Source organism: Chionomys nivalis, chromosome 15 (assembly GCF_950005125.1).
Source record: "Chionomys nivalis chromosome 15, mChiNiv1.1, whole genome shotgun sequence".
Taxonomy (NCBI): Eukaryota; Metazoa; Chordata; class Mammalia; order Rodentia; family Cricetidae; genus Chionomys; species Chionomys nivalis.
In genome coordinates, this window is record NC_080100.1 from 7,461,752 (window position 1) to 7,486,845 (window position 25,094).

Consider the following 25,094-nt stretch of genomic DNA (forward strand, 5'->3'; position numbering starts at 1 on the left):
GGGCAGGAAACAGCTCTCAAACTCAGTCTCCTTCTGAGACTCCTGGAGGCAGGGCCACCATTTAGGACTGAGGCAAGAGCCAATGGCTGCCTGTTTTGCTTTTCTGACCTTCAGGTTGAACCCCAATTTTTCTCTCTGAGTTTTTATTAATCATGCTTCAGAGAACAATAGAATGCTTATGTTACCAAGTGACACACATAATTGACTTTTCATATTTACACATAATCTTTGGATTTACTCAAAATGACTGGAAAATCATATAAAATATTTTAGAAGCAAACCGACAAAATGAAAGTGCTAGGGATGTGACAAAATGAGAGAAAAATTATGAGTAAATGTTAGCAGTGATATAAATTTACTGATGACTCATAGTTTATAGGAAGTGAGTTGAGTATGGGATAGTTGGAAATACTTGTGTAACTGTGATGTGTGAACGCTTCCTTTAGACTTCTTACTCAGAGTGCATAAGGACATTCTATAGATAGGAAGCAAGCTCAGTGGAGACTGGTCTTGGTCTGTGTGTAGCCAACAGAGTTGCCCACCACAACAGAAAATACATTACATACTACCCAGTGTGCAAGCCAGATAGCTATTCTCAGTGTGGTGACCAGATGAGGGGCTGGGCATGAATCCCTTGGCTCAGGAGGAAACCACGGCCTGGGCTGGGGCTCTTACCTGAGCGGTTGTTGGGAGATACACGCACAGGAGAGATGGAGGGTGTGCGGGAGGAGGAGTAGGGCCTTTGTCGGTCCCTCTCAATGGTTGAAGATGAGGCTACAAAGTGATATTGTGACCATCCATCCTGCAAAAGACAGCGTACTCCTGTTAAGCAGGGAAGGCACGGTGATGCTTCACCTCCTGACTCTGCAGAGTTCCAAACATTTGAATTTGCAAAACATTTCTGCAGGTGTCAGAAGAGATTACAGAGCCCCGCACATCACCAAGGCTTAACCCAGAGCAGTGGGAATTGAGGACACACCTCTCTCTCTCCAAGGCAGCCTGGCCCAGGAAGGTGGGCGGTTTGTATCTGTTTCCCTCCGCCCCAAATATTGAATAATGGTTTCTGTGCCAACTTTTTTGGCCATATGCATTATTAAAGGCAAATGCACTGCTCTTTCAAAGTCAGATGGCTCGAAATGTCTATCTTAGCCTACCTGGTTTCAGCTCTGCCTGCTTGCTCTCCATTTGCCAGCTAACCTTTCTCAAGTGTTACTTTCTTATTTTTCAGGATGGATCTGTGAACAACAGGGTCCTGTGACAGCATCCTGCCACATCATTTATCACCATTACATAATTACCAATCTCTTTCTGCATCACAGAAACCCAGTCTCCTGCCTCAGGACCTCAAGGCTCTGGTAAGACCCCGAATGGATGACACATTCCCAGAAGATCCTGGGAATTCCACTTCCTATCAGGACATTCTCCAAATGCTTCCCACCACGTCTTCCTAGCTTTCCACTATCCGGTCAGCATGTGAAATGTATATCTTATTATAAGACCCATACAAATGCATTACAGGCCATTTATGAATTCGTAGAGAACAAAGAAGAACACTAAAACAGCTGATGGTTTAAGTCTTTGCAACTGCAGAGAGTTAACGAGTTAACTCTTGTTAATATGTCATAGGCTTTCCTTCCAGTCTTTCTTCTTTAATTCAACTGTATTTCTATCAAAGCACTGTCCCAAGAAGTGCTAGCATAGCAAGAAAGAACAGTGGGCACCTGCCCACTCCCGATTCCCTCTTCATGGAGTCAACTCTTTCCAACTCTTTTAGTTGTCTCTTAAAAGATAATATTTAGACTTTAAAATAATTTGATGTTTTATGAAGTCACTACAAATTTTTTATATTTAATTGTTATTTTATTTTTTAATTGATTTTATTGAGCTCTACATTTTTCTCTGCTCCCTTCCCTGCCTCCCCCTCCTCTCCAACCTTCTCCCAAGGTCCTCGCGCTGAATCACTGCAAATTAATAGATGGAAACTAAAAACAAAAATTTATATTCATTTCAATATCTGTTCATGTCTTTCTTTTTAAATCTCATTTTGGTAATTTCTGTTCTTACTCATATGATAAAGCCAGGATTAGAAGTAGGCTCTTTTGGAAGAGATTACCTAGCATGCCTTGGGTAAGCAACTATGTGGCAAGATTCTATCCAAGAACTGGATTCCGTTTCACAGAGAAGGAAGGTAGTGAGGACACGCAAAGTGAAGAAGGAAGCAAGCTAAGGATGCTGAGGTTAAAAGTGAAGCTCTTATACTTGGAAGAGAAGACAGCATCAGAGGCGAGCAGAGTGCTAGCGTGGCTGCGTTGTGAAATTCCGTCAAGGAAGCACCTGAAGAGTTCACACTATAGGGGTTACATGGACCCAGTCACTAAATTCGGCTTCCAAGTCAAGGAAAAAACAGAAGTGAAGGTACTGGGTGGAAACAGAATGGTTGCCATGACTGAGGAGTGCTCAAGGGTACAGGAAGACACATTGCCCTCTGAGTGTTGGGAGCTGAAGACAGTTTATAGACCACAGAGCAGAAGCAGCAGCTCTGGAGGGCACAAGAGAGCACGTGCGCAACTGACTCAGATGGAGAAGTGGAATGTTTGCATCTCTGTCGGAAGACCTGATGCCTTGGCCTTCGGGTGTTAGACAGAGAAATCGTGCTTCATTCTGTGTTTCTGTCGTGAGCCTAAGGGGCTGGAGGAGCTCTCCTGGAAAGGATATGGCAGAGAAACAGTTTTGGAAGGAAAACCAAGACTGTTTTGGGAATATGTTGGATTAGAGATGCCTGAAAGATACAGATGCAAGATAAAGAATCAGGCCAAATCTGCAAGTCTGGCTCTCAGGAGCAGGATCAGAGGTAACGTTCTGGAGATCAGAACACAGGTATTACCCAAGGCAAGAGAACAGAAAGAACCCGGAGAGTGGATGCAAATTAAGAAGAGCATAAAGCAGAGGCTAAGCGAGCTCAGGGACGCTTCAGTAATCAGAGTCAGAGCAGCTTCGAAGTAGGATGAGAGGAACCGAATGGAGCACTGGGGAGGAGGTGGAGGCAGGTGTGACATCAGGCAAGGATAAACATGTAAGAGGAGACTGAGCAGACGGCAAAGGCAAGCATTGTTCTTGGAGAGTTTGAAACCACTGCGGTGGGGACTGAGGTGCTTTCTTTGACAAGTTTGGTTAAATCTAACTCAAGTGGGCTCAGAGGATTATATGGATGGATGAAAGGAAGCCTGAGTATGGACAAATCTTGGTGAAGTTCTAGGTTTGAGGGAAGCAGCAAAATAGGACTTGAAGAGAGTGAGGGATGGAGAGACTCCTAAAGAGATCACCTGGAAGTCATTCAGGCATTGTGTGTGCTGATGGGAACAACTCAACATCCAAGACAAAGAAGCTGGTGACACAGGGGAGAAGAGACCATTACAGGACAGTATAGGATGGGTAGGATGCAGGGGACCGAGGGGTTGCTGGCTACGAGGAAAGGGTGAGGAGAGAGGCCATCCAGCCAAGAGACAGGGAAGTGGGGAGATTTGAGGACAGGAGAGTGAAATCTTCTTTCTTGGTTTTGCATGTTTTTTTTTTTTTTCAGTGAAAATGAGAAATGAGGTCATCCTCTGAAAGCAAGGAAAACAGTTTAGACAACAGGAGGAGAAATAGGAGGGGGTTGAAAACTGAGGAGGGGCTCAGTCCCAGAGCTAAGTGGGAAGCAAGGGGTCTTGGGGCCGGAGAGAAGGTTCAGTGGGTACAATGTGTACCACGCAAAGCGAGCATGAGGACTTGAGTTCAGATCCCCAGCACCCTGGAAATGCTGAGCAGGTGTGTTGGTCTACCTGAAATGCCAGTGCTTCAGAAGTGAAATTAAATCCCTAGGAACGTTCTGGCAGCTAGACTAGCTGACTGGTGAACTCTGGGCTGAAGGGGAAAAGAGAAAACCTGTCTCAATCTATATAAGATATAGAGTAATCAGAGAAGAAATCCAATATCAACCTCGGGCCTCCACAGGCCACATACACATGTGCACCTCTACACATGCATACTACACACACACATGCATGCGTGTATGCATGTGAACACACACATAGACCCACATGCAAACACATGCATATGCACATACACACACATGCACACACACGCATGCATGTGAACACATACATACACACACACACACGCATGCACATACAGAACACACACACAGCATACAAACAACAACCCTGGATGAGAGGTGACCTTTTCTCTCTTCCCTCCCATTCACTGAAGCAGGAATCTTGGAATGGCCAAGCTGTAGAACTTTGATATGACTGCATCTGGAAAAGCCTGGATGGGACATTAAGCTCTCTATTCTGATGGCACATGCTTACAAATGTCATAGCATGGTATAACACCGGATGCAGGAGACCGGCGTGCAGCTGGTCCAGGTGGAAACAGATCGCAGCTGATTCCAAGCACGGTCTCTGGCTCATCAGTAACTGCGAAGCCTCACTGCTTCCCACATTGTCTACTGGGTGAATTTTGATCATTCGATCCTTTCTTTGTGTACTAAATAAGCTCAGATAATGAAGATATATATTTTTGAGGAGAACATTATTGCTAACCGCACATGGTCCTGCTAGCAATGTGCATATCTGCAATCTAGCTAGCAATAAACTATCATTTCCTTACTTCTTGCTGTCACAAAGACTTAAAATTGGTTCACACAAGTACACAACTCCAGGAGATAGTTTCCTTTATCATTTGTCTCTTTGCTCACTAGCCTTTGTTTAAATTTTAACTCATTATTGCCCATAGTGTGTGTGTGTGTGTGTGTTTATATTTTATTATATTAAACGCTTAACCAAAGATCCCTTTGTACATTCCCTATGGCTTGCTGGGGTTAGATAAGAAAGCTCAGGGAAGAAAAATGGAGAACGAGGAATGGCCACAGTAACCAGGGAGGAGCTGTTAATCCCCAAGGCTGACGATAAGGAACTTTTGAAATGTCCATGACTCTGCAGACCTTGAGCAGTGACCCAGAAGATGTGCCCTTTAGCTAGATACCCAGCTAAGCCGTCAGAAATGTGATATGATATCTGGCAGGTCAAATTGGTTTTTATTTTTAACACATTAAATTTAAAACTGGAGGCTGTTAAATTGTCCCACATAGATAGAAACAGAAATTCAAAGAGAAGCCCAAAGTCCTTGAGCCTAACTTGCCACTAGGAATCAGCTTCCCCTTTCTCCACATCCTCCTGTTGTCTTCCCCCAGCTTCAGCTTCTGTGTCAAAGTTTCTTATTTGTTCTCTAAGAAGTTTATTACCCATCAAAGTTGTGGCTTCCTACAGTGGAATTTTTGGGGATTCTAAGCACAGGGGAACCAGGTCAACTTTATGAACCCATGCTTAACTTTATGGTCTCAGGAACACGAGTGCTTCAAGACTGTAGCTGCTCCCGTAGCATGAGGACTGTGGTGTGTGTGCATGTGAACTGGACACCCCCCCCCCCCGTGTGTGAGTATACTTGCACACCCAAGTGCGTGTGTGGAGGACAGAGTTCAATCTTAGTGTCTCCCTCCATCACCTTACATTTGAGTCAGGTGCTCTAATTGATCCCAGAGTTCACCACTTGGGTAGACTAGCTGGTCAGCAAGCCCCCAGGAACCTCTTGTCTCTTCCTCCCGGCACTGGACACAGATGTACATTGTATACCAGACTTTGTGTGTGGGTGTCGATGATCTAAACTCAGGTTCTCATGCTTGCAGAACAGGTACCGTGCCCGTCATTTCCCCAAGCCCTTCTTTATAGTATTGAACATACAGTGAACACTGAACATACAGTGAACATTGCCAAACAGAATGCTACCAGTGGAGGGACCTCCCTGACAGGGTGAGACGCGGGGCTGAGTCCCTTACAAACTGCTTAGGACAGCATACCTTTGCCCATAACTTCTTCCTAGAGAAATTACAAGGCACTAAACCTATATCTGTATGGAGTTTGCTAGGTGTCTTCATAGGCTGAGCCAGAGCTGCTGGTTGAGGCCCAAACTGCTCTTAGGATCATCCTCTGCCCTAGTGGAGAGGGCTCACATCACGGAGAGGAGGAGAGAGGGCAGGGAGGACTCAGCTCCTCTCGTCAGTGTTAGAATCTCTGCTTTAGTTTCTCTCTCCCCCATAAACCAAGGGCGACAGAACTCATGAGCATGGGGCTTAAAGTGTTGCAACACCTGTGCCTTGGCCCTTGAGATTCCCTTCACATTGCTCTAAGGAAGACCCAGGCATAAGTCCTGGCAGGATCTCCCCTCTCCCTCTGGCTGATGCTAATGACTCGCCCTAGTTGCAAGCCGCTCCTGTAGTTTCTCCACACAGGCAGAGGTGGCAGCTAGGAGGAACACACATGAGCATAAACAAAGTCTTCCAGTCTCCTAGTGTATTTGGGAACGTCGTATAAAGCATTCTCAATGTCGACTTCTGTGGGGACAAGGCTAGGCCACAATCTCAGAGCTGAGAGATACTGTACTCATATCAGCCCGGTCACACCTGTGTACGGAGCCTCACTGACTCTGGGATTCGGCTTTACATGTGCACATCTCCTAGCTGTTACCTCAGAGAACTAGCACAACACCTTCTTTATTCCAATCTGTTCAGTACACCAGCCTGGCTCTGCTTTGTGCCAGGTAAACAGGAGGCAGGAAGTGCAGGCGCATCAAATCATAACAGCTAAATGTGTGTTGCCTCCAGCCTCGGGAGCGTCTAGAAAATCCACTCTGGTTTCCATTTCCCACTAACTCTGCGTGTTCACATCACGCTACAGACTGTAGCGATCCTGTCTGCCTGCCTCCCAGCTGTGAGACAGAGAGCCCTGTTGGTTTCTGAGATTCTGGTGCTGGGCTTAATGCCGGGACACAGCTATGCCTGACATATGCTACTTGGATTTTATGCTGTAAGATAATGCAGCGATTATTGCAAAACCAAGTGCTCATCAATTCCACAGGTGTTGCCGCTAGCTTCACGGTCTTTGTACTCTCTGGTTGTGTCACAAGGATGAAAGAGCCTCAAGATCTTTTTGATACTGTTGTAGCAGAAAGTAATCACACGAGAATCTTTTTCTGTTGTTGGTTCATGACATAGACACAGCTGGGCTGCAAAGCAGGGTTGGTTCTGCTGAAGTAGTTCAGGAGGAAGTCTTTAGCTCGGTTCCAGCAGTGGCAGTGACGGCTTCTCTGGGCTGCCTATGTTTAGGTGTGGAGTACATGAACTTGCCTCCTTTTTAATCTAACCTTGAGAGGAATTCTGAAGCATCCATCTACCCGTACGTTTGGTCCCGGACTGATGCCAATCCCAAGTCCATCTTTTAGAGCATGTGGCCCTGCTCCTTCATCTCTGCGGTTTTAGGAAATACAAGTTCCCACCCATAGCAAAGACACTCGGCTTTCCCTGCTCACAAAGTCTTGGGAGAGCTGAGGAGAAAGGAGGAGGGGGAGGGCACATCACAGCTCTCATTAGTTGTGCTCCAGTTTTCTTCAAGGTTGGGTAGACACTCACACCCACTGCAGAAGTGTGCCTAACACACTTCAGATTCCTGAAGGCATTACCTGGTGGGGCCCCTACTGGCTAGGGAACAGTGACACAGAGTCACATTCCAGGAGGTGCGATAACCATGTTATCCAGACGGCTGGAGAGCATTTGGGTAGGCTGGGAGGAGAACTGTGGTGTGGGGTCCTGAATAGACCTTCCCCTCCTCCCTCGACTCCCACTCAATCAGAGAATGATGAGCAACTATAATTCACATCACAGGAGGAGGGGGATTAGGGGTATGAGTTGGCTCAGGTCACAGAATAGGGCTTATGAGAAGGTGGAAGAGACATGTCTCAAAGGCTGCTAAAAGGCAAGTTGGAGAGAGACTTGGTCTTCAGGAGAGAGAAAATGGGATGATATAGCAAATTCTCACTAATCAGGTGAGGGCGAGCACAGCACAGGACTTAGGGTTACTTGTTTTGTGACCTCTGACCTCTGCTTCTGGAGGATGGGCTTTGGAGACCATGCCAGAGTGGGAACAAGGGTGACAGTGAAGAGTCACAGCCCACACAAGGCCCTTGCTGAAGGCCCTGCTCACAGCAATCTCCAAAGCCAGTTTGGGTGTATTGCTTTCTAGACTTAGAATTTAGATTTGGCAAACTCTTTTCTTATGATAAAGACGTCTCTGACTGGCATGGAGTTCAATAAATAATTGATTTTGACAATCAACACTGTCTATGCACACAGGGGACATCCGCTGAAACCCGACATAAACACTAAGCAGTGGTCATTCACATATGGGCGCTGGGCCTTTCCTCCTTGTTTATAAACAGCTCTCAAATTTTCTTCCTCTGATAAGATTTATTTGGCTTCAGAACAATGATTTCTCAGTGGACATCCAGAAACTACTTGGTGTTGAAGTAAAAAATACAAGTTTTTTGCCTTTGCTGTCCTGGAAGGCTCTACAGTCCACGAAGTCTGTCAATTCTAATTTTCTTTGAGCGACTTGAAATAGAAAGGAATGCGTGTTGCAAATCCTCTGGGCTTTTAGTAACTCAAGCTCGTCCACTCATCAACCTCATACACTTAGAGCCTGTCACTCACATCCATATCCCAGACTTCTTCATTGGGGAAACAAATGTTCAAATAATAGTCAAAGCATACATTGTGACTGCCTTCTGAAAAAGGCCAGATTACCCTCATACATTGAAAAATGCTTGTTCAGAGATGTGCCGTTCTCCAGTCATTTCTAGGTATGAGGAACTCATTAATATAAATACACTAAGCAGAGAAAGAAAACTTTCTGAATTAGTGGAGGTACTGCCTTATGTCACTATTTCAACCTAAAATGCTCACCGGCATGGAAACAGCAGAAGAAGAATGTTTGATACATAGCCAGTGTGACTGAATACCAAGCCAGACTTCTCATACTGATGCTACCTTCTGCTGTTCTTTGATGTAATAATACAAAATTATCTCTATTTTAAAGGTAAACTGTTTGTTAAGGATTCATTAAATTCCAACAATTCTAGAAGCCATTAGCGCTAAATATTTAAACTAAATGTTAAGGGCCAAAAGGGAGTGTTTGCGGTTTAATGCAGAAATAAATACTACCTGACAGACCCCTGACTTTCATTACTTTGTTTCAGCTTTTAAAGAAACTTAATTAAATTGATTTGGGCTCTAAAGGTACAGTATATATTAGGATGTGGCTCTTCTGAAATACTATGTTTTAAAAGCAAATACTTATAAATCAATTTTATGAACTCAGTTTAATTCAGCTGGGCTAATCCTGAAGATCTATTATCATCAAGAAGATCTGACAAGTTGTGAAGGAATGCATTGACTTTAGTCAAAGAGGTTTACCACGATTTGTCAGGATCCAACAGGTACCAAAAGAAGAAAAACAAAGACCTTAAAACACCAGAAGATCAAGCCAGTCTCTTTTGTGGTGCCACTTTGGGAGTTTAAATAAAACAGTGGACTTTCATTTCCTATTTGTGAATGGGGTGGCAATGACCACATCTGGGCAAGGATCTGTGGAGCAGGATGTTGAGTCCTCTGGGTGTATGTCAATGAGAGAGGGGGCTGGGTCATAAGTGTCTTTCACCAGAGGAGTAGAGAATGAAAACGTGGCACATATACACAGTGGAATACTCTCCAGCTGTAAAGAAAAAGGATACCACGAAACTGAATATGAATGGAAGGACCTAGAAAGGGTCACACTAGAAAGACACAGAAAGACAAACACCGCATGTTCTCTCTCTTTTTTTTTTTGTTTTTCAAGACAGGGTTTCTCTGTGGTTTTGGAGCCTGTCCTGGAACTAGCTCTGTAGATCAGGCTGGTCTCGAACTCACAGAGATCCGCCTGCCTCTGCCTCCCGAGTGCTGGGATTAAAGGCGTGCGCCACCATCGCCTGGCTTCCGCATGTTCTCTTATCCGTGGTTCCTGGTTCCATATCCTCAGAGATGAGTATATAGCATGGAGCAGCCGCAGAACCAGGAAAGTATGAAGGGATCATAACGGGGGATCACGAGAGGGAACGGCAGGATACAGGTGATATAAAGGGGGAAACACAGGATGGGACAGGGCTAAAACTAAGGAGGAGAGAGGGAAGCCAATATAGAAGAAGAAGGAGTAGGAATAACACCAGGGTTGTGTGATTAAAGCCTCAACAGATAATGTTTTATATTTACCTAAAATTATACACAATACATATGAATGTGTGTGTTTGCATACATGTGTGTATGAGCTGAGCCACTTGGACTGACAACATTTTGCACAAGAAACACGAAAACTCCTTTGAAACAGCTTGTTAGGGGCGTCAAAGTGACGCCCCAAATAACACAGATTATTGGTGTAACCCTTGGTTGCCTCTCGGGAATTGAGGGTGGGCCCCTATTACTGAAGACATCACTTGATACAACAGTCTCTTTTCTGTGGTTTAGCTTCTGTGATTCCAGAAAATACTCTGCCACGGAATGGAGGCAGTTAAGCAGTCCTACCTAGCTGTAGCACCTTTGAACCATGATGTCACCAGCGTGGCAAGCTATGCATGAAGATTCAGTGAGTCCATGCACATGTTGGTGGCCAGCAACAACTGTCTGATTTAACTTAAGGTCGACTCAGCATGAGGCAAAACATGCCATGTACTGGAAGTCCAGCCAGGCTCCAGGGCTAGTGAGGTCACGGACCTTAGAAAAGAATCTCCTACTGTAACTTTTCTAGCCTACCACAATCCCTCACGGCATTCTAAACCCTATCCTTACACCTACAGATAAGTGTAACTACCAACTCTTAATAAAGAAGCTTCTCTTGACAGCAAACGGGGACCATTTGCTACAGAATCTCAGACCATGAACAAGAGACACATATATCTGCTTCCCAATAGTCCAGAAAAAAATAAGTGTAGCGCATTCAAGAAATAACTGTTGAGAATCACATGCTTAAGCAACAGGGAAAGGAAAGCCATTAAAAAATAAACCCATTTAGAAATTCCCAGAGCCTAGAAGACAACCAAGGGAACAGGAATCCAGTTGTGTGCTGAATGAATATGGACTGGGAGGGGGCACTCAGGGCAAGAAGATGGGAGCTGGGGAAATGGGGCTTCAGTGTCTCTCTCGAGTTCATGGGAACCATGTCAAGGGTGTCACCCTACCCAGGACCAGTAGCACCAAAAAGAAGCATCAAGATTCCAAATTCTTTGACTTTCCTTCTCCCTTGACCACTGATGATAGTTTTCATATTGTTGACTCTGTGACAGATCATCTGAAGACATCTTGTTTCCTAGGGCACTGATCTTGTACAGGACAGGGAACCATGGACGTGCGTAGCTGTTAAGGTTGAAGCTACTGGTAACTACTATAGCATTTTCACTGAGATGGAAGATGTGGGACAGAGAGCGTGTTTTTAGTCAGTCTGAGCATAGGCAAAAGGAGTATGAACTATGCACTCTTGAAAACTTGGGGGCTGCAGGGGGTTATCGTCTCAAGTGGTGTCAGCTGAGCGATCTACACGTTGAGTGACAGGTTGAAATGACTGTTGTTCTTGTGGCTTAAGCTTCAGCTGGAGCCACTGCATGACACACTTCCAAGAGTTGTACACGATCTTATAATTATAAGCATTTCCTTTTAAATAGGACTTCTCAAATGGCATCAGATATAAGGCTATAGACTTTGTATCTAGTGTAATTTGCCTGTAGAGGTTTAGCAAAAACCTGAGGCAATTCTGAGTAGCCCAGTGAAGATGTCCAGGCATAAGTGATCCATCAACAGACGGCAGAGGGTCAGTGATTGGTACGACTCTGAGAAAACGATACCACTGACTCCAGGAGAGAAGGAGGCAACATGGGCACATGTCTCCTGGGCAGAGTGACCAAAGCCAGGTGAAACTCTGCTAGCTTTCCTCACTATGGAGCCGTTTCTTTCTCCATTTAACCAGCTTGGCAGGTGTGGGATGGGCAAAAGTTCAGCACACGAAAGACAGAGGCGAGGAGGAACTAGGGTAGCTGTAACACCACACAGTTTATCCTGATCTGCCAGAAAACAAGTGGTTGAGTTTGAGTTGATATCACAAAGTGAGTTCCTGTGTGTATATAAACTTACATTCCCCTTGTTGGATTTTCTCGTGCTTGACCGAGTCTTTTGCCCCCTGCTTTTTGTCTCTGCAATTTCTGACTTAAAACTGTATGGGAGAAGTTTTGTGATAAGAGTGGATCAAAGAGGAAATGTCTAATTTGGGTGTAGCTACATGGGGTTCCCCTCCTTGGGGATCTGTTGGAGGAAGAGGTGTAATTTAGTCACTTCTTGTTCAGTAACTGCCACGTTCATTGATTTTCACTTTTGAACGATTGATTTTTGCTACTATTCCCGTTTGTACATTTGATTTTGGACAGATATCATATGATGAGCATCTAAGAATTGTCTTTTAGAGGTCAAGGGACCTCATGAAGAAGACCTTCTTTGTCAATACAAACATCACCACGTAAATTCCCAGATTTATAGAGGGGGATGTTTCGTAGCTGAGTTGAACCTCAGTGTTTTCTTTCGCTACCCTAACTTGACATCAAGTGATTCAGGAAGAAAAATAGTTGCCTTGGCCGGGCGGTGGTGGCGCACGCCTTTAATCCCAGCACTTGGGAGGCAGAGGCAGGCAGATCTCTGTGAGTTCGACGCCAGCCTGGTCTACAAGAGCTAGTTCCAGGACAGGAACCAAAAACTACGGAGAAACCCTGTCTCGAAAAATCAAAAAAAAAAAAAAAAAAAAAAAAAAAAAAAAAAAAAAAGCTGCCTTGGCCTGTGGCAGGACAGGATATAGGTAGGCAGGAAAACTAAACTGAATGCAGGGGGAAAGAAGGTGGAGTCAGGCAGATGCCATGCAGCTGCTGGAGGGGAAAGATGCTGGAATCTTACTGGTAAGTCACAGCCTCATGGGGATACACAGATTTATAGAAATGGGCTAGTTTAGGATATAAGAACTAACTAGAAATATGCCTGAGTCATCGACCAAAGCAGCTTCTTTATTAACCAGTGGTAATAAAACATAGTCATAGCATACAGAGAGGACCAGGTGGGACAGAAATTTCCATCTACAGATGGGGGCACATGGGAAGTCTGTATCCCCCTTTAGTTTTTGTATGAACTTAAAACACAAAGATTTAAACTCTAATAGGGAACAATAAACTTCCCCAAATAACAAAAACCCACAGTCCAAATGATAAAGGAAGCTTCTACTTCAGGCAGCTGCTGTGTATATAACGCTTTGGAAGCTGAATGGGCTGTGTGAAATTTAAAATCAACGTCTGTTACCCGGTCTGCATTCAGGAAGGTCTGCTAAAGTGGTCATGAGCATAATGCCCCATGAAGACCCATAAAACACTGGCTGAGGAGGAGATAAGCTTCAATTTTCTATTCCATTAAACCGTAGGCTGTATCTTCACAGATACTGGTGTCTGGAAGAGGAAACTTTTAAGCTTGGCACAGCGAGTAATCAAAGTAGTTGAGATAAACTAAGAAGTGTGACTTTTTATTAAAAGGAAAAGTTAAAAAGCATCTCCATCACGTTTGCCAGTGACACAGCTCTGGTTTCTCTCATTGACTACAGTCTTATTTCTCATGCATACAGATGAAGTCTCTTCCCAGAGGCATAGCTTCATCCTGCCTTTTATATATTTGGGGGATCCTTGCACTTGGTGCTTTTCCTTAGGGTGGATATTAATTGCTCCAGGGTCAGAGATGAGTGTGATGTCAATGGTTATGAAGGGATGGATGACTTGCCAGGTAAATAAGTTGATGGTGAAAACTCTCCCATGACAAGTAGCTGAGCCAGGAATGGAAGCTGTTTCTACCAGAAGCATAAATACTTACGTAGTCATTAAATGGTATAGTGCCAGTAAACTGGAATATGTTTAGTCATGGGTTTATAATACTGAAAAGCAATTCAAGTAAAAATTAAACATTAATTAAACTCATCATTTAAAAAAAACTGTTTTAGGTTACTAAGCAGTGCTATTAACTTGGATTAAGGAGTTCATAAAGTTTAGGTTCAAGGGAGGTAGTATTAAAACCAAAGGGAGAATGAAGGTTGAGATGTGCCATGGGACAGAACACAGATTTAAGGGACGGTCTGAGGGCAAGGTCAGATATGGCTGCATAAGTACTTGCAAGGGATGGGATGATTTAGAGAGAGGCCTAGGCTGGTCTTGGAAGGATTCACGAGCCATGCCAAGATATTTAGACACCATACTCAGGACCAAGAGGGCCATAAGAAGGCATGAATCACACTGACCCTTTAGACGGTTTTATCCCTGCAGCCCTTTGGAGAGCAGACTGGCGAAGGCCAAGTCTAAAGTCGAGAAGCACAGATCAGAGCTCAGCCCAGTGATCTGGCAGAGAAGAAGTGGCTGCTTATGCATCCCTGAATGTCAAAAGAGGTGGGCAGAGCCTGAGATGTCTACAGCTTTCTGTAGAGTCAGGAATGGTTCCTGGCACCGGTGTGGAGAGCAGTGTTATCTCACGATGAAGTGCAGGGGACCCAGGAAGAGCAGCTGAATTTAGGAGGAGCAGACTCTTTGGGATCTGGCGTCAGTGGGGCACTGCAGAAAAGTTATTTAAATGGGCTGTGTAGATGGCTAATGATCTAAAGAGCGAGGGTTAGGAGACAGATCGCAGGGACAGCCACATTTGGTTAACTGCACCCAGCGGGGAGAGTTCTGGCCACTTGGGAAATACGCAGACCAGACAACCGAGTCCCAAGCATCAAGAGCTCGAGACACCAAAATGTAAGGAATGAACAGGAAGATGAGCTGCTCAAGGATGGAGAAGAGGCAGTGGGGAGCCTGAGGCAAAGGGGAGGACTGGCGTGTAATGGGAGTCATGAAAAGACGGCTTTTGCTCATTTGTTCTGCGACACTTCAAAGGAGAAGCATATGGGACCAAAATGGGGACAGTCGTGGGAGGAGGGCAGCAACAGGCTTTGCTTGATTGCGTATCTCGCTCTTCCTTAGGCCTCACTCTGACCTTCCAGGTAACAGAAGTCTTCAGTACATCCACCCCACTGTGCACATGCACTCTGCGCTGACATGCAACAGAAAGAGCCACCCACAAAACCATAGCAGTTTGCTTTCCTCAGTCACGTCCTAAAACACCAAGTCTGTGGTTTGCTTTACTAAGCCTTCATATGTATGGTTCTTCCTGCTGGGCTCCATTACAAAGCAATGGTTGGCAGGTGGAGTCGCTTAAGAGCAAGATTGTGGGTAAAGGATAGGGCATTGGCATCTACAGACAGCAGGAGAGAGCAGGGGACCAAGGGAAAAGCAGCAGCGAAAATGGTGGTGGAAATGACTGCTGGAGCCTAGACTGGTTCTCTACTGTCAAAGAATTATCAAAGGGCTCATGCCAACCACTTCCCTGGGACACCCTGGCAGCTGAGTGTAGGCCCAGGCCGAGTCCTAGCTCCCTGGGTATGAGCTGGAGCTCAGCGGCTTCCTGCTCTTTGACTGCCCAGCTCTCTCTTCCACTGTTTGGTTGGAGTAAGTGTAAGGGGCAGAGGGGGGGCAGTCAATAAGCTTAACTTACACAGAGAGGATTGAATCTATAGTGCGTGGCAGAGGAGAGAGAGAGAGAGAGAGAGAGAGAGAGAGAGAGAGAGAGAGAGAGAGAGAGAGAGAGAGCGCAGAGGGTTTCTGTCTGATCTTGGCCCATGGCAGGAGAAGTAGCTACTTAAGTGGATCATCTATAGCTGCGCTGTCTGCTTAGTGACTTTGTTTATACCCCATTCTATTTCTTGGTGATGCCACATAGCATTTAGACAGTTGTTTTTGGATTTTTATACCCTCCTCCTCCCAAGTTTATTTACTCTTCCCCAAGCCACCCATCGTAAGACTTCCCAAACACCATCAAACATGAGCATTCCATTTTGTCAAGGGACTTGTTTTTAATCTGAAGTGTCTAGAGAGACAAGCACTTCTGACGTCCTACATAACCAACAGGTTTGCAAATACCCTCCATTGCTTTATGAACCGTTCACCGGCCATTCACAGATGATAAAGGATTTCACACTTCTATGTAGGGCTAGCTGAACATGAGGGCTGTTTAGAAAAGCTGCTGTGTTACATAACCATGATAACCTCTGCTCATCTTTCCCAAAGTGGATAGTCCAGATGGCCTCCACTCAATCTGAAGATTCATATAACGTGAATGTGTTTGGGGGCATCAAATGCATCGTGAATAAACCACAGTTTTGTTTTGGTCAGAACCCAGATAGCCAAGGTATCCTAGCTGACTAAATGTGTATCTGGAAAATAAAACGGTTCAGCTAATGTTATGCACGTCTGGCTTTTGTGTAGCTGAAGCCAGTAATGGATGTAGCCACATTGGGTCTCAGACATCCTAAATTCCATCTCCCAGCTATGTTTTCCCTCTTCTAATGCCCTCACCCCAAACTCTTAATTATACAAATTCTAAACATTCTTCAAGATTTAGCTCTATAGTTTTCTTCCCTTTGATCCGTGCTTTAACACCTAAAGAATATAATTCAGAAAGTAATAGAATTGCCAACAATTGCTCCATCTTTTACACTTGCCCACAGCCGTGGCCTCTGTGTCTTAAGTTTTCGTTGGAGTCCTTCAGTTACTGATCTCTAATAGATTCTAATAAGTAGATTTGACATAAGGATAATTAAAAGATATGGATCACACAGCTTTCAAAGGTATGCAAAATGTCAATGAAGAACAGAACAGAAATCGGCCTCCCTGCCAATTAAAGACAATTGAAGAGGAAGAATGAACTGGGCTTTTTCACAGGTCTTTTAAAGGGAAAATGATTATGAATGCAGAGCTTTATCAGGAGAGCTCATGACACTGAGCTCAGAGGTCCCTGTTCCATTTCACAACTGCATAATTTGGAAATGATTAAGAACAACTCTTTCTCAACATTTTTCAATCATGGACCAACGAAAAACATCACATTGATTTCTCCAGCCCATCTTTCTTGAATGTGCTCATATGAAACACGTTATTTTAAACCAACTTAGCTCTTGAGTTTTAACTCCATTAAGTTTCTGTCAACACACCCTTCCATTTGTGGGAATACAAAGACAATTACACTTCTTGAACTCTACTACCAACAGAGAAAAAAAAAATTACCCGAAAGTGAAAAGCTTGTGCTGCCATTCACTAAACAGCTTGAGGGTGTCTCAGAGCTGCTTTCCCACGGTGCACAGAGTGTGAGCAGGTGCACTGCAGAGGAGCAGAAGAGCTGGGAGGTGAGCTGGTGCTTCCTGTAAAGCAGAGGCTCCTGGAGCTCCTTTAGCCAGGGGCTCAGAACTACTGGCTCCACTCTAGTTTATGGGGCAACACTATGTGTGCCCGCCAGTTTAGCTCAGCCATGTCTGCTAACCTGCTTAGTTCAACGAATTTTCTGAGGGAGATTTTTTCCCTTTTTTCTTTTTGTCTCTTTCTTTTGTTTTTGTTTTCAAGACATGGTTTCTCTGTGTAATAGTCCTAGTTGTCCTGAAGCTAGCTCTTATATATCAGGCTGGCCTTGAACTTAAAGAGATCTACCTGCCTCTGCTTCCTGAGTGCTGAGACTAAAGGCATGTGCCACCACTGCTCAGCTATGAGGAAGATTTCACTTAGCTTCAAGAAGGAGCTGAGCAGAGACCATGGGAGTGGGGGTCTGAATTTCATGCAAAACAGAAAACTCGCTCATCTTTAAGAGAAAAATATTTAGAAAGATTTATCACCAATCTGGTATAGTCCCTAACTCCTAATTTTATGATCTCTGATGCAAACGTCATGTCTAGAAGCACAGGAAAACTTGGAAAGAGACATGCATATGTTAAATTTTATCAACTTAAAGTGCAAAGTGCTGGGTGCTCAAGGGAAGAAGAAGAGCCGTTGGGGAAATCTAAAAATAGACTAAAACACGGGAGAGCCAGGTATTAAATATTTTACAGGCTTAGAGAAAGACCAAATGTGCCTCTGGCAAGATGGGTCTCATTCCTTCTGATGTGGGACATTGTGTGCGACCTCACACCCCTGCCCAAGGAGCTGCAGGCACACAGGGGCTGGTGATGAGGGATGCCCAGAGGTGCAGCCTCTTTCAGCAGGAGGGTCCTTGGCCATGGTAGAAGGAAGTCACCTACCTTCTCCAGCCTGGCTTTTCCTTTCTGAACCCTAGTGGTTTTCTTGTGTTTATGATGTCCTTCATCTCTCCTTACTAGTGACATTTAAATTTTCCCCACTTGCTTAGCTAGGAATAGCAAAAAACCAAAATAGCTCCTGGAAGATATTGTTAAGAATATGTGCATCCATGTAACAATAATTATTAAAGAAGAGTTTATAAATTTTTTTTATTAATTAATTAATTTAATTATTAAAGATTTCTGCCTCTTCCCCGCCACCACCTCCCATTCCCTCCCCCTCCCCCAATCAAGTCTTCCTCCCTCCTCAGCCCAAAGAGCAAGCAGGTTTCTCTGCCCTGTGGGAGGTCCAAGGACCACCGACCTCCATCCAGGTCTATTAAGGTGAGCATCCAAACTACCTGGGCTCCCACAAAGCCATTACGTGCAATAGATCAAGAACCCATTGCCATTGTTCTTCAGTTCTCAGTAGTCCTCATTGTCCGTTATGTTCAGCGAGACCGGTTTTGTCCCATGCTTTTGATCCAAAGGAGGAGCAGAAGGAGAGTGAGCACGAGCAAGGAACTCAGGACCGCGAGGGGTGCACCCACACACTGAGGCAATGGGGATGTTCTATCGGGAACTCACCAAGGCCAGCTGGCCGGGGTCTGAAAAAGCATGGGACAAAACCGGTCTCGCTGAACATAACGGACAATGAGGACTACTGAGAACTGGAGTTTATAAATTTGAGAGGGTGAAAAGACACAGAAGGAGTTGAGTGGGTGAAGGAGGAGTAGAAGTGGTACAGATGCAATGCTCGTATATAAAACTCTCAATAAAAATTATCGTCTAAAAAACAAAAAGCAAACTAAACCAACCAACCAAAGAAGGCCTGCCTGACCACCATCTTCTATAGCATCCTTTCTTCACTGAACTCGGCCATGATGGACAGCATCAACATCTCCAGAAGTGGTACTTTTCAGGTTTTATGTTTGAGCCACATGGAGAGTGAAGATGCTTTTAAATGCAAAATATGAATTCCTGCTTGCCTCACAAGCACACAGAACGAAGGCCAAGCCTCCTGTAGTTATAGAGGCCAGGCAGACCTTCATCTCTTTCCTCTGGGCAGCCATGTAGTAACGTCATCAGGACCCAGAACACAGAGTAGGCTCTGCATCGTGTAGGTGATTTCTTCCGGCCCTCATATATTTTGACTCCTCCAGTTTCTCTTGAGCTGTTTATTTTTCCTGTGTCTTCTCTGTAATTACTTGTTTAAATTTATTGATGCTTTTTAATTTTTTTTCAAAATCTCTAAATTTATGACCTTTGGGTCTACTTTACAAGCTCTAAAAACAGTGCTTTTTTTTCTTCCTATAAAGTGAATTAGTGTTATTCAAAATATATAATTATGCATTTCAAAATGGCTAGATGGGTGAACCTTGAAATTTTAACCATAAAGAAAGATACATGCCTAAGAGAATGAATGAGGTAAATACTTTGAGTGTGCCAATAACCAATAAATACATGTTTTGAACCAGCACACTGTACTCTCTAAATATGTATATGTATTGTGTGTTAATTAGAAATGGAAGAGGAGGATGGAATGGTGTCTTAGAGGCTCAGATCACTCTTTAGTCTTCAGAAGACCCTGGTTTCTTCCTTTCCAAGCACTCCCATGGTGGCTCACAATCTCCTGGAATTCTAGATCCAGGGGATTCAATGTCTTCTGATCTCTGTGGTATCCCGCATCTACGAGTAGTACATAGATACACACACAGACACATTCACACTCATACACACATATGCTCTAACATAAAATAAAGAAGCAAATGAATATCTGAAAATAAAAGAACTCATAGGGACCAGTGAGATGGCTCGGCAGGCAAAGGTGCTGGCTGAGCCGGTCCTGACACTGTGCTCTGACACCTTGGAATCCACATAAAGGAGGAAGAGGGGACCAGTTCCACAAGCTGTCCTCTGACTTCCCTATGTACACCATGGCATACGTGCCCATATACATACATCACAAGCACACACTAGTAAGAATAATAATGATGACGATGCTAAATTAAAAATTTGAAAAGAAATTATAGACTCTTAGGGAATCAAAAAAAGATGTTTTGGTGTAAGGCTACATAAGTTTAGATCTGTTTAGTCAAGAAGGCTTACATGCTGTATCTTGGTATATGGATAGCATCTTTTTCTTTCTTGTTTCAGCTCCCAAGGCTTTTGAACAAACACTGACTATATGTGGGATGGTTCTTATGATGGTCATATTTGGCACCTTTGGCCCTAAAATCTGGGAGCTCAGGAGTCTCAGGTTAGAGATAGAAAAAAGCAGCCCTTACCTTTTTGTAGAGACTCCTCAGATCTCGGTACTGCCACATGCTGTTTAGGACCTGAGATGCAGCCTTAACCACCTTTGGAGAGTGCCTGATAAAGAAAAGACAGGAAATGCAGATGACCAATGGCGTCTAGTTTGGAAGTACATTGTCTCGTCAGAAGAGAATAAAATTCACATCCTCTGGGTTTTTCTCTTCAGCAGACTATTCCTTTCCTTGCCCCATTCTCAATGACACATCTGGAAGGTGACCGCAGGGGGGCACTAGAATTTGGCAAAGATATTCCAAAATGCAAACACCTGAACCATGACACTCAGGGTGAAAACAGATATAGTCTGTAATTATACAAAATGGAAGAGATATATGAAAAAAAAGTGATTCTGCAGCACTGAATGAGTCTAGGGATTTTTTTACAGCAGTGTTAAGCTACACATGGGTAATAAGAAGAATGGAGACAGCCATATCCCCAGGGCACAGGTACAGCTATGGGGCTGGCACCCTGACCTGTGTGAGCACAAGCAACTGCTTCTGTTGCTTGTGGATGCTAAGTACACACCACATGAAGGCGAAGGCGTAAGTCACAAACACCAGTTTGGAATTATGATTAATAAAATGGTTATTTATTTAAAAGGGAAAAAACTTACAGATCACCGTCACAGACAACAGCCCTCTGCGCAATCAGGAAGGGAGTCAAGTCGCCGGAAGTGGAGTAGGAAGTAAGAGAGCGCGAGGAGGGAGGTGGCCACTTTTTTAAAGGGAGAGAGACCATGCCCCAATGGGCTGGTATCTCAGCGGCTATTGGCTGGAGGAGCGAAAGGACCTCCTGTAACAACCACAACCACACACACACACACACACACCCCTAACATGGATACCTCAGAATGCTCGTACCTGTGTGCTCCTCAAGTTTGGTCCTTTTGGATCAATGTCACAGGAACTCATAGTATATAGATTTTTTTTTTGTAACCAAGTACTAAGGCCTCCAAAGCAATGGAGAGTTCAGAATCTGACTCCTCATATGGCAGGGCCACTGACAAGTCTCTGAAGTGAGACCAAAAATGTCTTTGACTCTTCCACCCTCTCTGTTGTCCCCTCTTCCTGAAGAATCAGAGAACCAGGACACCTGCTTCTAGATAGGGTCTTCTAATAATGAAGGGAATGCTGTACCCATGGAATCTCAACAATATGGCAGCCTAAGCTAGACCTTCACAATGATAACACCAGGGCACAAACCAATGCGGATGGGGGGGCTGACATCTCATAAGGTCCCACCCTAATATGAAGAACTACAAGCAACCAAAGGGTGCTGAGAGGGGATGAACAGGTGCTCATCAGGAGCAGGGCCCCGGGTAAGCTATTCATTCCCCAGTGGTCAGCCCCAAACATGTAAATTAGAGCAGCATTAAATGGCAGCAGATCACTCCCCCCAACACACACCAATGAAAATTACAGGAGTCTTAAGAGACCATGAATTTGAGAGGGGGTTGGGGGATGGGGAGTTTGGGAGGGGGAGAGGGAGGGTGGAATTATAAGAACTCATGTATGAAATTCTCAAAATGTTAACGAAAAAGACATATTTGAAATAAAAAGGCCTTTGAAATGCAAAGGAAGCAGATGGTGGATGAACTGGGGTGAGTTTGAATTTGAGAGCTGAGATAAACGAATATCTACGGCAGGCACTCTATAGTGAAGTCATGGAACGGCAGGACATGTGGAGAGCATGGCTGCTGTTTTTCTGGGTCTTCACGTTTGTAGTTTATACAAGCTAAGGTTAAAGCTCCTGTATCCACTGACTGAAGAGCAATAGTGACAGCTACCTGTTTCTGAGAAACAACCCAACTTTGGCTGTATTACAACAACAACAACAAAAATGAGGTTCTGCGAATTCCATTTTTTTGTCCATAATACATTAATACATTAGCTACAATAAGGTAACATTTGTTTTAGTTCACTAAAATGAATGGATGTTTAATTATTCTATAATTTATGATAGTACCATGCTCTAGCTACAGTTTTAAGTTCCTGTAACTTAGAGAAATGCAAACCTTTGCAAGGATACAGATTAGCGCCCGGGTTGGCCTTGCATAACCAAGGTTAAACAAAGACTAAGTGCTCTTGTGTTTTTACCACTGCTACTCGGTGATTTGTGTCTGGCAATGCCCAGGCAACCCTGGAGGAACATTATTAGAATTCAGGTAATGGTGGTGTGGCTGACACATTAGAATGAAAAATTTCTCGGACACAGTGTAATTTTTTGGTTTGTTTCAACTTCTTCTTTAGTTACAAAATAAGACTGTGAATGCTTATGAGGAGCAGGTTAGCCTCTCAATTAAAATGGCAGAATAGCATGGTGTTTTAGCAGCATGAAGGTCAAAAGTCACACTGCCCTCTTCTTCGTCTTCCCTTGATCCTTCCACTGACTGGTGTCATAAAAATATCGACTTGAAAAGCTGTCACTGTCAGCAGAAGGACTAGGAAAATTCAATGTTCCTAAGCGATTATAACCCGAGTCACAGCACACAGCTCTATACTAACAAGCAACAATCCAGACTATTAATGGCTTCTCTGCCTTATGATAAATACAATGACACATCCAACACAATTTCCCACATAACTGTTGAAATCATGAAAGCAGGTATTTGGAACAGATGGACATGATAGAATGTCTGCAGTGTATGTTTAAAAATGATACGAAAATAGTAAGTCATCAGACTTCAAAACAATGTGCACTCCGCTCCGGTAAGTGTTGATAACAATTACACAGGGCTTTGATCTTCCTGGGAGCTGTCAAATCCGGGGTGGCTGAAGACGTCTGATGGAGCGATTCCTCATGGCTTCACAACTCGGTCACATCGGGGTAGCATGGCAGAGTACCAGGTGCCTACCACCATAGGGGTTGTGGTTCTGGTGCACTGTGGTCCCATCACCGCTTGGTTAGGTTTGCTCATACTTGATGGAGGAATTACTTTCATTTAATAAAGAAACTGCCTTGGCCCATTTATAGGCCAGCCCTTAGGTGGGTGGAGTAAACAGACAGAATGCTGGGAGAAAGAAGCCAAGTCAGGAGTCGCCATGATTCTCCCACTCCAGACAGACGCAGGTTAAGATCTCCCTGGTAAGCCACCTCGTGGGGCTACACAGAATATTAGAAATGGGTTAGGTCAATATGTAAGAGCTAGCCAATAAGAGACTGGAACTAATGGGCCAGGCAGTGATTAAAAAAATACAGTTTCCATGTAATTATTTCAGGGCATAAGCTAGCCATGTGGGCGGCTGGGTGCTGGGGACGCAGCCCTGCCGCTCTTATTACAACAGAGTGGCACCCAACGTGCTAATGAACTCCACGTAAAACCTGAGAGGGCTTAAAAAGGACAGAGAGAGAATTTAAGACAGCTTTATGCTGATTGTGGGTTGTGTGCGGCAAAGAAATTGTCCTGACTCAGCAACAGGAAAAAACTGGCTGTTTTAAAATGCCAGCTTTCTGGGCTGTGCCGCCATCGCGATCTCTGTCTGGCTCCTGCGGGAGAAAGAGTCTTTGAATGGAGCATTTGGAGTAAAGTGCTACGGCTTGCTTGATGGCAATGTGGACTACTGTGTGCCTGGAACTGTGAGTGGTTCAGGGGCACCAAACGGCTCAGAGGCACAAGCAGCTCCACCACGCTACTGGTGCAATGTGCAAGGATCAGAGGCACGAGCGGCTCCGCCATGTTGGACTGGGCGGGGCAAGCAAGCAGTACCTGTTTTTGACCTAGGAATGTCACAGCTTAGATTCTTAAGCACTTAGCGATTTAAAAGCACAAAACAAAGTGCTCCTGGATAGTAAAAAAATTACAGATTCACAATAGAACTGATTCAGACACTCTTGGATAAATGTACGTAGGCTTGAGAGAGAAAAAAAAATATATATAAAGAATAAAGTTAATGTCTTAAAAAAAGGATAAAGTCTTTAAAGAGACAGAGTACAGATAGTTATAGATTAAAAGAAATAAAGAAAAATAAGCCACGTAAAAATGGAAAATTCACAGAGAGTCTGGATACTTTGTATTATTGTGTTTTCTTTAAAATTTTTGACTGTAAAGGAGCTAAGTACAGAGAGACATTTCATTATATGGGCTGCCAAGCTAAACCAGAATGGATACAAGGGTATTATGATTTCAGAATATGGGTCTAAGGATATGATGCTTTGGAGAGGGTCTTCTTTTGTTTTCACAGAGGATGCGACCCTGTGGATTTCTTCTATCCCAATATGGTATGATAGACCACACCCTCCTGAAAGGTTACTGTGAACACCCTCAAAAAATTACTTCACACGACTGCCAACCGAGATGACCCTGGCACACAGGTTACACCATGAAAGACCTAATTAACGACGCCCCCATTCAGCAGGAAGCAGTTTGGAGAGAAAAAACTGCGCCCATATTCCCAAATATGGTTTATAAATGTTCTTTTACATTTAAAGGGGGATATGATATAGATATGAATAATTTGCATTGGTATGATTTTAAGGTCAATTTTGTTATATGTTTATGTATTTCTGATCTTGATTAAGGTATTGTGATTATGTAGTTCATTTAAAAATGTAATGTAAAATAGGAAATATAGGTTGTTAATGGATAATCATCAATAATAGTCAAGCTTGTAGTCATGTTAGTTA

The 25,094-nt window shown here is 44.0% G+C and overlaps 1 protein-coding gene across 3 annotated transcripts in view; it reads right to left on the reverse strand.

Annotated features, from left to right (window-relative positions):
• Positions 1 to 25,094, reverse strand: part of Ctnnd2 (catenin delta 2) — a 727,532-nt gene that overhangs the window by 16,737 nt on the left and 685,701 nt on the right. For all 3 annotated transcript variants that reach the window (XM_057789656.1, XM_057789657.1, XM_057789658.1), the window contains 2 exons: positions 20,447 to 20,531; positions 676 to 802 (listed from right to left, as the gene is read on the reverse strand). In XM_057789656.1, coding sequence (XP_057645639.1) covers positions 676 to 802; positions 20,447 to 20,531 — 212 coding nt within the window. The remainder of the gene's footprint in view (positions 1 to 675; positions 803 to 20,446; positions 20,532 to 25,094) is intronic.